Source organism: Rhinolophus sinicus, linkage group LG14, assembly GCF_036562045.2.
Source record: "Rhinolophus sinicus isolate RSC01 linkage group LG14, ASM3656204v1, whole genome shotgun sequence".
Classification (NCBI taxonomy): domain Eukaryota; kingdom Metazoa; phylum Chordata; class Mammalia; order Chiroptera; family Rhinolophidae; genus Rhinolophus; species Rhinolophus sinicus.
This window is the reverse complement of record NC_133763.1, coordinates 4,971,994-4,986,374: the sequence shown is the minus strand read 5'-3', so window position 1 is coordinate 4,986,374 and position 14,381 is coordinate 4,971,994. Positions and strand designations below refer to the sequence as shown.

Genomic DNA, 14,381 nt, shown 5'->3' with positions numbered 1-14,381 from the left:
CAGGTGCAGCCTGTGAACACTGCTGAAGCCCAACATCTCAGACACAAAGAGCATCAGTGCCCTGACGCCCTCCCCTAGCTGGGATCCCTCAGTGTATGATAAAGTCTCCCTGCCCTAGTCCTTCATCATAAAGGAGAAAGCACAGCCTTAGGTAATTTCACTCCAGGGCGGGGGTGGGACGGCTGCAGGATGGTGACGCTTCCCTCTCGGGGTCTGCATCCCGCCCCCAGTGTGCTGCATGGTTTTCCTTGGAACTAGAAACTTCCAGGTCCTCCCTCTGAGGTACTTCCTGCCCAGATGCTCTGCACACCAGGGTAAAGGCCAGGAGCTTGCACCTGTCCTCCTCAAGGCCTGGCTACCTGCCTTGAAGTTGCGCTTCCCAAGAGCAGGACCCTTTCTGGGATCTGAGTATCTTCCAGTGCCCACTTCCAAGCCTTGATGGTATGTTTCTCTCTTTGTTCCATTGGTCTCTGTTTGTATGAGAGAGCTTTTCTTTGGCCAGATCTTTAATTTCCACAGTCAGATGACTAAGAAAAGCCAAGGGTATTAAAAATGAGGGCACTCAGAAATCCCAAAGATATATCTAGCGACAGAAGTTATGTCTGGACACATCTGTACCAACTATGTGATTATGGGAGCCCAGCCCATCAAGATACTCTTGATCCACCCAAATGAAATTTTAGGTAATTCACTCCTGCATTGTACTTTCCACTGACTTTATCATGATGTAGTTTCAGAATCATGTAGTCACTAATATGCTGCATGTACGATCTTACAATTTGAATGGAAACTCTGCATTTATAATAGTTTATTTTATTAAGATGTTGCTTATAAAAAGTTAGCCAGCATATTAAACACTTCTACGCTGGATAGTTAGAAAGAGAATGAAGATAGTCCTTCGCCTAAAGACTCAATTATCTGACAGGGTGTACAGGAGAAACCCAAATGTGTGTGTGTGTGTGTGTGTGTGTGTGTGTGTGTGTGATACATACATAGTATCAGATAACAAGGTTCAAAGATTACATGTCCTCAGGTAAAGTCTTCTGAACCAGAATATACTTTTTGTTGTAATCTTTGTGGTTGAAAAATCGTACTGTCATGTAACATACTGGTTCACAATCTCAGTTTTCTCTAGAGTGAGGTTCTCCAAGTGTCTGTGTATTTCTCTACATATGTATTTATTGTATTTGATCAATCAGTGTTGTTATAGATAAGGATTTTAAAAGAAGGAAAGTGAACTATTAATCCAAGTATATGTACAGGAAGTTGCTTTAAAAATATTTATTCGCTTTTTTTGTTATGTACAGCTTTCTTCTCGTAGTAAAGCTAAATGAACTTTTCAGAGTCACGGTCCATCGAGACTTTGCTGCCAGCAGATATACATGACTCACAATAGGAGACAGCATGTTGCACTCGAGGCTGTTTAAGTCCTCACCCAAGCAGTGGCGTTTGTCATGGGTTGACAGATAAAGATGCTGTGACTTGATTATAATACAAACTGAGTGACTGAGCTAAAATTGAAACTCAGAGATAAAAATTCAACATGGTTCAGGATATTGCTGGTGTTTCTAGGTAATGGGTTTAATTCATAGGAAACTGTTAAAAGACAACGAAGAACAACACAGAGATGATCAAAATGAACTGGGTGTTCTCATAAAACTCCCTGAGTGACCTACTTACTGGTTTTGGTAAAATCCCTGCCCCGACAGCAGGAAATTCTCAACTATTATGCATTTACACAATTAAACTAGAAATTGGCCACATGACTAAAAGACATCTACAAATGTAATCATCCAGCATTATGACTCCCAGGAAAAAGGATTTTTTGGACCCCTTTAAAATCAGTATTCTTTCACATTTCTGGTATTATTTGTTAAAATTTTCAAGGCAAAAATCATTATATAGATGGTGTCCTGGTAGTGGGGTTTTCATTAGAAGAAAATGTAACTAATGAACAGAAAGTGCCAACTTAAAAAATCATTAATTGATTTTATTGTATTGGGCTGTACTGACTTAATTAGCTCTCATTTGAAGAACTGCTAATTCTCTTAAACAGCCTTCAGCAAGTGCATATATCTCAGTAATTATCTTAGTGAGGACATGCATGGAACCAAAACTCAATTAGCTAAAACAAAAGAGGGTAGAGACTCAAATCCTGGGACTGGCTGCAGATTCAAAAACAGCTGGATTCAGGAGATCAAACAGCATCATCAGAAAACTTTCTTTTTATATCTATTATCTCTTCCTGTAGCTCATGGATTTTGATACTAAGAAAGTTCAGTTTTAGTCATCCCAAATTGTTTCCTCACAAATCAGCAACTCCAGCAGAAAGACAGCTTCTCTTTCCTAATAACTCTAAAAAGCCCTGGAATTGAGTCTCAACGGCCTGGCCTGGGTCACATGCCCAACCCAGAGCCAATCACTGCAGCCGAGGGAAGGCAGCACTGTGATTGGCTAGCCTGGATCACATGTGCACCACTAACCTGCAGAGGAGGTAAGCTATCTGGGGTAAGGAGACTAGAGGAGTAATGCCCCCAAAGAAAATTGCGGTATTCTTACCTGAAGAACAGAAATGAATCAGACAAGCAAAATTACAGGCATCCACAGTTTTGGGTTGTGTTTTTGTTTTGTTTTGTTTGTTTTTTTAAAGATTTTTATTGGAGAAGGGGAACAGGACTTTATTGGGGAACAGTGTGTACTTCCAGGAATTTTTTTCCAAGTCAAGTTGTTGTCCTTTCAATCTTAGTTGTGGAAGGTGCCGTTCATCTTCAAGTTGTCCTTTCAGTCTTAGTTGTGGAGGGAGCAGCTCAGCTCCAGATCCAGTTGCCGTTGCAAGTTGCAGGGGGCGCAGCCCACCATCCCCCATGGGACTAGAAGAATTGAACTGGCAACCTTGTGGTTGAGAGGACATGCTCCAACCAACTGAGCCATCCGGGAGCTCAGCGGCAGCTCAGCTCAAGGTGCTGTGTTCAATCTTAGTTGCAGGGAGCACTGCACACCATCCCTTGCGGAACTCGAGGAATTGAACTGGCAACCTTGTGGTTGAGAGCCCACTGGCCCATGTGGGAATCGAACCGGCAGCCTTCGGAGTTAGGAGCACGGAGCTCTAACCGCCTGAGCCACTGGGCCAGCCCAGCATCCAGTTTTTATCTGTAAATGTTTAGTGTTACTATAACCATTAGAATAATTATTTAGCTCATACACTATGAATTTGTAATTCTCTCCTTTATCCCTGCTGACATCCTTTGTGGTTATTTTCATATAAGTAGAATGAAAACAGCCATCTATGCAGCTATCCAGACTAGGACTGTCCAATAGAAATATAATGTGAGCCACAAATGTATTTAAAATTTTTCTAGCAGTCACGTTTTTAAAAAGAAATATGAAAATAGCCATATGCAGCTACAGCTATTTATTGAGCACCTACTATTTGACAGGCACTGTGCTAAGCACTACGGATTCCTCATAAACTTTACATTTCAATGGGGGGAAAACAGCTAATAAATAAGTATATGTCAGGTGATACTGAATATAAGCAGGGCAAAGGGAATTAGCAGTGCTGGAGTGAATGGTGCTATTCAGATGGGATGGTCACAAAAGGCCTCTTGAATATGAGAACATTTGAAAAAGAAGCATGAAGGCAAGGAGTCACGTGACTTTGCTCTGGGGTTAGAAGAACATTTGAAGAGAACAGCAAGTGCAAAGGCCCTGAGGTAGGAGTATGCTAGGACAGCTTGAGCAGTAACAAAGAGGACAGAGTGGCTGAAGTAGAAGGGGAGACTGGTAGAAATTGTGGTCAGAGGGATTTAAGGACTTCAAGTGAAATAGGAGGTCATTAAGGAAAAGAAAACCATTTCACCACTTGATGTGAAGTGTGGCATATTTTCAGAGAAACAACTGTTTCAAAAAGCTGGGTGACTAGAAAAACAAATAGTGTCAGATAAACCGAGAAGACATGAAAGTGTTCCGGACTGAGAGAGCGGTCCCAGAACTAAGTATGCCCCGAGTGAGAATACCGCAAGTGTGTTTCACAGTAGTGGGCAGACCAGTAGCTTGAACTAGTGGATCTGGGTGGGGAGCGGACAGGTAGTGAGGTGACACTGTAGAGCGCCTCGAGTGCCAGGTTGGAGGCTCAAATTCCATTATGTGAATAACGAGGCGTCACTAAAGGCTCTCAAAAATATGCAAAAGTATAACCTAGCCCAGTGGTCAGCCACATTTTCACTGCCCTGGATCCATTTCTTTTCCCATAGTTACAAGTTTTTAAAGATTCTGTGTACCAAACATATTACATGTAAGTAAGTATTAATTCCTCGTTGTTATAATCAAAGGAATCTGTAACTCAATCATTATTTCTGATTATCATAAAATAACAGCATTTTCTCACTAGATTGGCATAATTCTAACTCACAGTAAATATAAAGATAGACGTAGACATAGAGGTAAAATATGATTTCTGATAGGGCTTTTAAAACATAAAAACGCATATGAAACCCCATCCCCCTTGAATGGCCTGCTTCTGGGAATACCGGGGCCACATCTGGGAACCAATGACCTCACTGTGTGACAGGGCCTTCTGGATTTACAGCTGGAAGGAAGGCTGCCATGGGGGCGCCTCCATGTGGCCCTGAATTCACTGTGCTAAGTGTTCTGGCAGTTTTCTATATTCCTCATTCCATGTGACCATCTGGTTCCTAAGTGGGATGACCCTCCCTCAGGCTCCTCTGAACCAGAATTAATGCTCCACTGATTAGCTAGTGGAACTTTTTTATTTTAAAAAATAAGACCTTTCCCTGCTTATTCTCCCCTCTTTGATAATCTCTGGGAATCAGGGTTCATCTCCATGAGACCAGATTCTCTCATGACGTTTGCTTGAAGTTCCTATCTTGAAATCAAAGTTTCCATATTGCAACTGACCCACATGGGTGAAATGATATGAGCACTTTAGTCGTCCATGCATCCATTTATTCACTCAACAAACATTTATTCATTAGCGAGAGGCAGAAGTGTTAAGCTACGCACACACCCCAGTTAGCCCAGGACAACTCCAGCTTACTCCTGCTGTTTTAATACCATTCTTCCTATTATTATTATTATTACTATTATTTTAATATTATTAGTGTCCCAGTTTGGACGACAAATTATGCAGGCATCCTAAACTGAGTAGTGTTTAAGTGTTTTTTAAAGCACAGTGGTTAAGAACATGTGGTTAAGAGAATGACTATTATTAAAGTCTAATTCTAACACTTAATGCTGTGTGACCTTGAGTAAGTCACTAACCTCTCTATGCCTTATTTTACCCACCTGTAAAATGAGACTGATAGCAGCATTGACATCATGGCATTATTGTGAGAATTAGAACAGTTACTAACGCTACATAAAGGTACATAAGCACCATGAAAGCACTGTTAGCTGTCTCTGCATAAAAACTCATCCAGTTCCTGACCTCACAGATATGGTGATCTAGCAAACTCATAATTTTATAGAGAAGTTTCTCATTAATGCCAATGTTAAAATGTTCCAATACAATGTTTCATAAATATTTTTAAATATTAGGAATACTATTTATCAAAGTACAAAGAAATGTCATTTGATAGGTAACAGATAAATAAATAGGTCAACCCAACTAAAAGTGGCTTGAAAAAAATTAGTATTATGAAAAAAACAATGAAAACTTACGCATTTAAATGACAGTGATAAAAATCTCACACTAAAATACATTAAATTAAAAAGAATTCTACACGAAGTAGTCCCATGAGATATAATTGGTATAGTGACAATATTGGCACAATCAACTCCAAAGTCACTGAACTTCTGAAAGATGTGTTGCTTATTTTTGATAAAATAGCATAAAGCTGATCATTAGTCACCAAACGTGACAGACTTACCTTTTCCATTTGTCGGCATCTCATCCTGCAGATAGCAATTCAAGTCGAATCCCAGAAAAGAGGGGGTGGTTTGTATAGCAGTGGATTCTGAACTGGATTATTAAGTGCTGGATTATTCAACATTCAGGAAGCATTCTACTCCTTAGAGAAGGTGACACATGAGCCACAGATTCCCCATGTGTGTCACCCCCTGCTTCTGTGTTGAGTGAATCGCAGTAAACGCATTATAGGCTTTAGCAGAAGGGCTCATTCTAAAGGTCTTTGAATTGTAATCATTTTAAACATCTCATTCTGCAATGGATCCTTCGACACAAATAAATATTGTACCCTTTGGTTTTACACAAGTATATTCAGTTGTCATATTTTAATAAGACATTATTTGTGACTAATTGGGCTAATGTTTTTTCATTAGCCAATAATTAGAGACATCATCTAACCTACTTGCATAAAAGCATGTAGGTGCTAGGAGATCTAGTATCTGATAAATGGTTCTGGATGGCAAGTAATACATCCAAGTGATCAGAATGGACAAGAAAACAAAGGGATAGAAAAATGTGTTTGCTTCAGAAACAAATGGAAAACTAGCACTGTCTAAAATGTAGTCTTAAATCTCATATGCGTACCTAACGTAAAATGAGTTTTATAAACCACTTAGCTCAAATTTATCTTCCATTTCATTTGTACGGTAATTAAACTCTTAGTAATATAAGAAATGGTAATGAACCTCTACGGAAAACGTTCAAGTGCTCCTAAACGTATAGTAACTCTTCTCCCCATCTCATTATTTTTCCCTTCACGTGCCTCACGTACTTATTTCAGTGCAAGGAGGTTTACGCCTAGAAAAGGTGTTCAGCAGTAATGTGCTTCTGTTATTACAACAGCAAGATGGAGAAGGTTCTTTCATCTCCCAGAACACCGTGTTGGACGTTTTGGCTCTATAAATACTTTGCCTTGACATGTGCATTATTATACCAGCTGATCATTAGCATGCCCTCATTTTCTATTTCAGTTTCTCAGTGACCTTCTAGTTAGGTACATGCTATTCCAAAATGTTCCTCCATGGCCAGAGCCTCTTCCCTTGAACAATTTATTTTTAACAACTTTCAGCAAATCCCACCTCTCCAAACTCCCTGTGAGGCCATGCAACCAAGATTGCTTTCTGCTAACCTACCCGAGTAAGGAATAAAGTCAGAGTATTTATTCGATCATGTAATAGTACTACTACTAAAAGGAAGGCAAATGCTTCCACTTTGCCACATTTCACATTTTTATTCTGCATCCTCATACTCATTTCATGTCATCTTTTTGTAGTTTTCTGGACTAAATGCTTCTTTGCGCATTGATAGAAATATTGGAACCAGAACCAGTTTTCTTCCTATGACTGCGAGCTTAAGCTACATTCGCGAGAGAATCAATTTCTCCCAGGAATAAAATTAGAGAAGTTAGAGTCAGCGGTAGCTGGACGCTAGGCTGTCAAAGAGGAAAGAAGTCTGACTGCAGCAATGGAGTGACAGCGGCCTTAGGAACCGAGGGAAGGCCCTCATGACCCAGAGCTCTGCAGAAGAATCTGTGTAAGAGCTGAGCACAGATGAGGAAGGACCCAAAGAGGGAGCCATATATATTCTCTCGGTGAGGAATACATTTCCTAATTGACTTCTCGTCGTCTAGTTTTTTCATGGACTTGAGCTTTAAACATGTGAAATGCAAATAGTTATTAGGCCCTACCAATGCAGGAATTACGACAATGGTGGCTGCCAACAGTCCCTTCCAAGTGTGCAAGCAAAGGCACCACAGAAGTGAGGAGCCCTGAGTGTGGCACATCTTGGGCATGTAGCAGTGGCTTCACGCATATACTGCCTTCTGTTTCCGTTTCACCCCGTCACTGTGCTAACAAAATACCAGGGGCTGCAACAGCAAACGCAGCTCAAGTAAATGCAACAGGCCTCTCTCCATGACTGACAGTGGGGCCCGTGGGAGTTTGTTCACACAGACAAGGCGTGTCCCATCAAGGCAAGAAGTTGGAACAGGTATGCTGTGCTATATTAGCCTTACTTCCCTCCTCAGGCCTGTTTCCCTGCTATCTTTGGCTCTCACATAAGAAAGTTAAGAATGCAAATATAAACATTAAGTTGCAACACAATGTAACGAAGTGCCAAAGTTAATTCAAGCATCTGAAAATTAAAAATTATGCATCTGGAAATTAAAAATTATGCAGTTGCCTCTTGATAACTATCTGTGGTAACTCTCCGCAAGAAATGGCCATAAAAAATCCAGGTAGCTTCTATCTAGGGCCACGCTGGACGCACTGAGGAGAAAGGAAGGGAAGGCCCTGCTACCACACTGAGCAAAGTTTCACGTGTCTACCTGCCTTTAGCAGCTCTGGCTGATGGACACATACTGTACAGAGGAAAACCACCGGAAAGCACTGCTATAGAGAATTTTGAAAAGTTAAGTTTTGTTTTGCTTTATTTTGATCTGTTTGGTTCTGTTTCCTGAAGTTGCCCCACAGTTTCCTGTCCATGAAGAGAGAAACCTAGGTTCCAATCTTTAGTTCTTTGACACATGGCACCCGCATTTTGTGATAACCCAGACTTCTCTCCCTCTAAAAAGTTCTCTGGAGTGGTGGTTATGTAGATTGAATTGAACTTTCTAAGATGAAGGCTCAGTTGTTTCCTGCTCGTTCTTTGAGGTGCTCACTTCCCTATGAAATTTCCTATCAGTACAACCCACTACGTGGACAAGTGTAGGTACAGGGGAGGGAGCGAGGAAAGGAAGGAAACATGAGGACCCCTGAATCCACTTACAGTTGATAATCAAAGGAGTCTGAACAAATATCCTGCACACAGGAGGTAGGCAGAATTTTACACTTGAGTTTAGTTGTACCAGCAGGTTCGATGGCCATCAGGTCCAGTCACAGGGTTTTGAGTTTTACTTGCAATAATAATGGCTACCATTTTCTCTGTACTAACTTACCCTTGATTAGACACTGTGCTGAATAGCTTGCAAACATTATTTCATTTTGTGATTACAAACAAACCGACGAGATACGTAATGTTTTTACCCATATGCCAAAAATATAACCATTATCATAATTCCACAAAGACTTTTTTCAGAGAGACTTGAAAGACACACGCACAACTTTTCCGTCAGTCTGCCTCTTTGAAACCATTCAATAGTCCTGGTCGTCGCAGAACAAAAACAAAACTAACGTCGGACGCTTTACCCATAATCCCACCTAGAGGGAGGAGGATCAACCAGCTAAAACATATTTGTCCATGTTTCTTCCAGAAGGGTTCCATTTGATTCTGAACTTACTTTGTGTTAACATTTCCTCATTATTTTTCATATTGGTTCCATGGCTAGCTACAACAAAGCCAGAACGTGCTGGGTCCATTAAAGATGTCCGCGAAACCATGTCGGGGTTAAAATTAGAAGTGGGGCTGGGTCCCAGAATTTTCTGTCTAATCTGCAGTGAGTTACTAAACACCTTCCTGATAAACTTTGGAACTGTGTTGAACACATCAACACAGATTCTTAAGGCTGTCTGATTTTACCATTCCAGTGGAATTTTCTCGGAAGAGACGTTTCTTCCCCTGTCAGACTGCATATTGTTTATACAGCAAGATTTCTCCAGTAAGACCCCACAAGCACGACCACCAGCTGAAATGTTTTCCTATTAGTGATTTTAATGGTAATCAATACTTCATAGGCCGTGCTTAGGTACTCACATTTGCTCCTGTGAAGGCTCATCTCAGCAGACCAGCCGGTCCCAAGGAATTACCCAGAAACAATGAAAAGAGTGGGCAGTAATTTAGTTTTAAACCTGGATAGCTCAGGATTGGCTAAGACTTGTCTTAGCTGTGTTATTGTGGGGGAGAAAATGAACATGGAAAGAAGTTAACACTTCCTGAGTCACCAACACAGCTAAGATTTCCACACAGGCCTGCCACCAAAGCCCATGCCAATGCATTTTTCAAGTCGTAGACTGGGAATTGCCTGCATTATAAGCACTAGGGAAGCTTATCAAAAGCATAGATTCCTGGCTCCAGAGCCAGAATCTCTGGAAGTAGATACCAGGCCTCCACATGGCTCTCAAGGGTGCGGTGATGGTGAACACTCACTACGAAACCACACCACCTCCTGCTGGGCAGAGACTGACAGTGCACAGAGTGTGGGGGTACGCGAGGCACTGATCTTTCCGTTCTAACCACTGGGCAGCACAGGGCTTCAAAGCTGACCCAGGTAACCTCAGAATAGTCAAGAAAGGCCAGAACAAGGACTTTCCAGTGGTCTGTGGCCACGTGGACATTAAGTCTGCCTGCAGACAAGTCTCCAAAGGGAATCTGGCACACGGTAAAAGGTGGGGGGGGGGGAGCATGGAACAAAACAAGAAAGTGAGTTTGGCAATATGATAGGTGCAAGCTGAAAAGTCCATTGCAGGATCCATACTACAGCTGGTCAGGAAACACTGAGGCAGGGACAAGACTGGAATCTACCCCAGTCCTCACCTGTTTTCCTCAGGCTTCACCAGATGCTGCTGTCCTGTGATTCACTACAGCACTGCATAAATGCTTGACGGCAACATATTAAAAACAAACCAAAAACTCCTCAATGAGGGTTAAGTGTTTCTTCTAAAACGGCCTGTCCAGAAAAATCCACAGCTGAAAACCCAGCTCACCGCAATTCCCAACTCACCACATCCTACAGAACACTCTAAAGTACCGAAGAGAGAGCAGGGCTCAAGGCTAGACGTACTGTTCATTCGCAAAGAACGCTTTCTGGAGTCGGGGCCCTTATTCCACCAGATTATAAAACAGACGTGTTTTTCTTACCCAGTCTCAGGAGGCCCAGGTGCTGAAACAGTTGGCGGAGAAGCGGGAGCACGAGCGAGAAGTCCTGCAGAAGGCTTTGGAGGAAAACAACAACTTCAGCAAAATGGCGGAGGAAAAGCTGATCCTGAAAATGGAACAAATTAAGGAAAACCGTGAGGCCAATCTAGCTGCTATTATCGAACGTCTGCAGGAAAAGGTAAGGACAGAGCCCCGAGCAGAGGTTGCTTTCACACACAACACAGCTGGGTGGACTCCCAAATCCGGGCACCAGCAACTTAGGCCAAAACCTGCACACACCGAGGAGAGCTCACCGGTGGGCCGGGTCTCTCAGGGCCGCACTGACCGTGGGAGAGCAACAGATGCGGACCCAACATTTTGTCCAACTTTCCAGGGCTGAATGGATTCAGGGAGGCTGCTCTGTGCTTCCCAAATGTATATGACTGCTGGGCAAACCTTCAGAACCAACCGATGGGGAACACTCAACTAGAAACATTAAATACTTCACACATATATAAGATATAGTAACGTTTCATTTTACTTTAACCTTTAATTAATACATACGAAATATATCGATATTAAGTTGGGAAAATGTATTTGTCAGGAAAGGACAGAATGTTTATGAATGGTGGGAAGCCCATTCTCTCCCTGGAGGCACTCGGCTATAATAACAGCACATGGTACCAAAGGGAAGGGGAGCGAATAGGAGGCATTCATTGTCTCACGTTCTGGTTTCCTGGTGCCCTTCTCCTCACCTCCCTGAACGTAAAGCACTGACATCAGTCGGGATGAGCAGCGCTGGAGATCCTCCAGAAAACATTCTTTCTTGCCTTTTTGTGGGTCCGATGCTATCTAGCCACCGCCATCACCACCACCCCTCAAAAATCTTTCCTTTAAAAATGGACATATTGCTGTGAGTAGTCTAGCTCTGTCCATTTTCAGACATCAGATTAGGCACGGAGAAAGATTTTTGAGAAAGAATATCTCCATCCTTTTCTGAGCAGTTACCCTCCCCTCCAGTACTGGCCGGTATTACGTGTTAGGCCCTGGAGATACAGGGAGTTATGGGACTGTTCCTGTTATCAGAGCACTGAGAGTCTAAAACGAACAGCCTCCTGTTTCTGTATGTTTCTTAGGAAGCTTTATGTCACCTGTTAGAATTGGCCCAGCTCATCTGAGGACCAGGCAGCCTGATCCTGATATCCTGGTGGTTCTTTGTTTTGACTCCCATTCTCTAACTACAAATATCAGGCCAGAACCACAGGAAATCAGACAGAAGACCTAAATGCATCTATACATTTCATTTCCTGGAGATTTTCATGGGCACCTGCCCTCTTAAGGAACTTCTGAAAGCTTTGCTGGGCGTGGGCATGTGGGCTCTGACGCGGCAGCAGACAGAGAGGTTCTCGGAGGCGAGGGGAGAAGTACTGGTGCCCTGGGCAGAACAGCCACTGAATGGCTCGGTCAAAACTTCAAAGTTGAGACTCAGTTTACTTATATACGCTAGTGCTTCCATACTCAGAACTGTGTCACTGTGGGTCGGGCCAGCACTTGAGGAGGCACCAGAATTCAGCTCTGCAGGTTACATATGGCGGTACCACAGCAAGTGCTGGGCTGAGATGCAGGAGAGCACAGTTCCACTGACTGAAATGTATGCCCATGACCTTGACCAGTCTTCCTCCATTTGCCCCACATGGCATTTTTCCACACAGCTGAGGAGATGCCTGCTGAGGGGTGCTGGTACCATGGACAGCAGAGAGCCACTGAGCGTTCTATACAGGATAATTGTGGCTTGACCTTTATCTCAGCCATAAAAAAAAAAAAAAAAAAAAAAATCACGTGGCATTGCTAGGAATGGGACACGTTGATATCAATGCAGGATTCTCAGACCTTTAGTGTCCAGTGTATGATCTTTATCACTGGCAATTTCAAAAGCGTTAATATTTTTGAAATTACACACATACACAATTGCTTTCAATTATAAAATAGTTTATAAAATTTGCATATTTTAACTAGCATTTCCAGTGTTAGATTTTAATAGGCAACTTATTTTTCTCTGTGTATTTATCTTTACCTACCTGCTGCCCAGCTCCGTTTTGCGCTCTCCCGCAATCTCACGAAGACTTAGTCTCCTCCCCCAACACGTACATATATGCATGCATACATACATACATACATACATACATACAATTTGTCCTGGAAATAATCCACCTATAGCATGTTCGATATTCCTGAAATCAAGCTGCAGAGTCTCCAGGGGTGGAACCCAGTCATCCGTATTTTTCTTAAACTCTCCAGATCTTCCAGTATTCAGCCAGGTTTAAGAACTAGTGGTTTATAGCTTATGCTGACCTAAGTCCTCAGAAGATAGTATTCTATCCCATGCTAAACACGCAGCCCAGATCATTTTAGGACCCTAGTTTCCCTGGCATTCCATAGCTAAAGAGATGCCTTTCAAATCTAGTAGGATCTTTGACCAGTGTCAGCCAAGATCTACTATCTTCTCAGTAAAGGGGAGGTACTCCTCAGGGAACACCAAATTTTCTTCCAGTTGATGTATTTTAAATACGTTGTAGATTTGGTACAATTTTTTGTTTACATATTGGTGTATGAGTGTGTACTAAAACTACTTACTTTGCTTTTCTCTAAAATAAGACAAAGTTTTTTATTATGACCAATATCTAGCCTTTTCATTGAATGAAGTTACTGCAATGAAATTAGAAATGAAAAAGAGGATCAATAGTAATAGCAAGGCTGAAAATGCATGAAACTCCCAAGGTAACAGAAGCTATTCTGAAATCTGCCATAGGAAAAGACGATTACTACTGAAATCACACCTGTTAATGAATTAATCATTTAATGAATATTTATTCAGTCCCATAATGTACTTAGAAACACAGAAAAGGGATATAATATCAAAAAGTATTTGGGGCGGCCGGTTAGCTCAGTTGGTTAGAGAGCGGTGCTCTTAACAACAAGGCTGTCGGTTCGATCCCCACATGGGCCACTGTGAGCTGCACCCTCTACAACTAGATTGAAGCAACTACTTGACTTGGAATTGATGAGTCCTGGAAAAACACACTCAAATGAATAAAATTTTTTTTTAATTACCAATATTAAAAATAAAAAAAAATTATTTAACAACCGTCTCTTTCTCCATGCAGACAATATAAAATCCAGCAATAAATAACCTAGCACCAAACACCAGAGAATAAGACAGCACGTGATGTGGCCAATACAGACAGCGAATACTGTAACAATAAATCCACATCAGGGCTAACACACTCTGTGCCCACCACGGGGACAGCCCTCGCAGTCCTGTCAGTCAGCCAAGAGAGGTCACAAAATTCCTCGTGAGCTTCTGCAACAATCTGCCTGCCGTCCAGCCCTCAGTCCAGGGCCTCAATTCACAATTGAGCATTTGAGCGGAGCATATCCTCACGCAGAACTCATGATGGGGTTTTCGATGTCATTCACTGATCAATTCCAGAAAACTCCTGGACTCCAAGCCATGTTAGCACGAAGCCTAGAGCTAAAACTGCAAGCCTAAACCAAAAGCAATCCCATTTGCACTTAATCTACAGGAGAGCTCTTTACGAGATTCTGAGTTAATTGTCTGTTGTGGGACCCAGTGATCAGCATTACTTTTAAAGTTTACCAGTAG

The 14,381-nt window shown here is 42.0% G+C and overlaps 1 protein-coding gene across 2 annotated transcripts in view; it reads left to right on the top strand.

Moving 5' to 3' along the window:
- Window positions 1-14,381, top strand: part of STMN2 (stathmin 2) — a 44,549-nt gene that overhangs the window by 23,972 nt on the left and 6,196 nt on the right. For both annotated transcript variants that reach the window (XM_019725595.2, XM_074318586.1), the window contains exon 4: window positions 10,725-10,916. In XM_019725595.2, coding sequence (XP_019581154.1) covers window positions 10,725-10,916 — 192 coding nt within the window. The remainder of the gene's footprint in view (window positions 1-10,724; window positions 10,917-14,381) is intronic.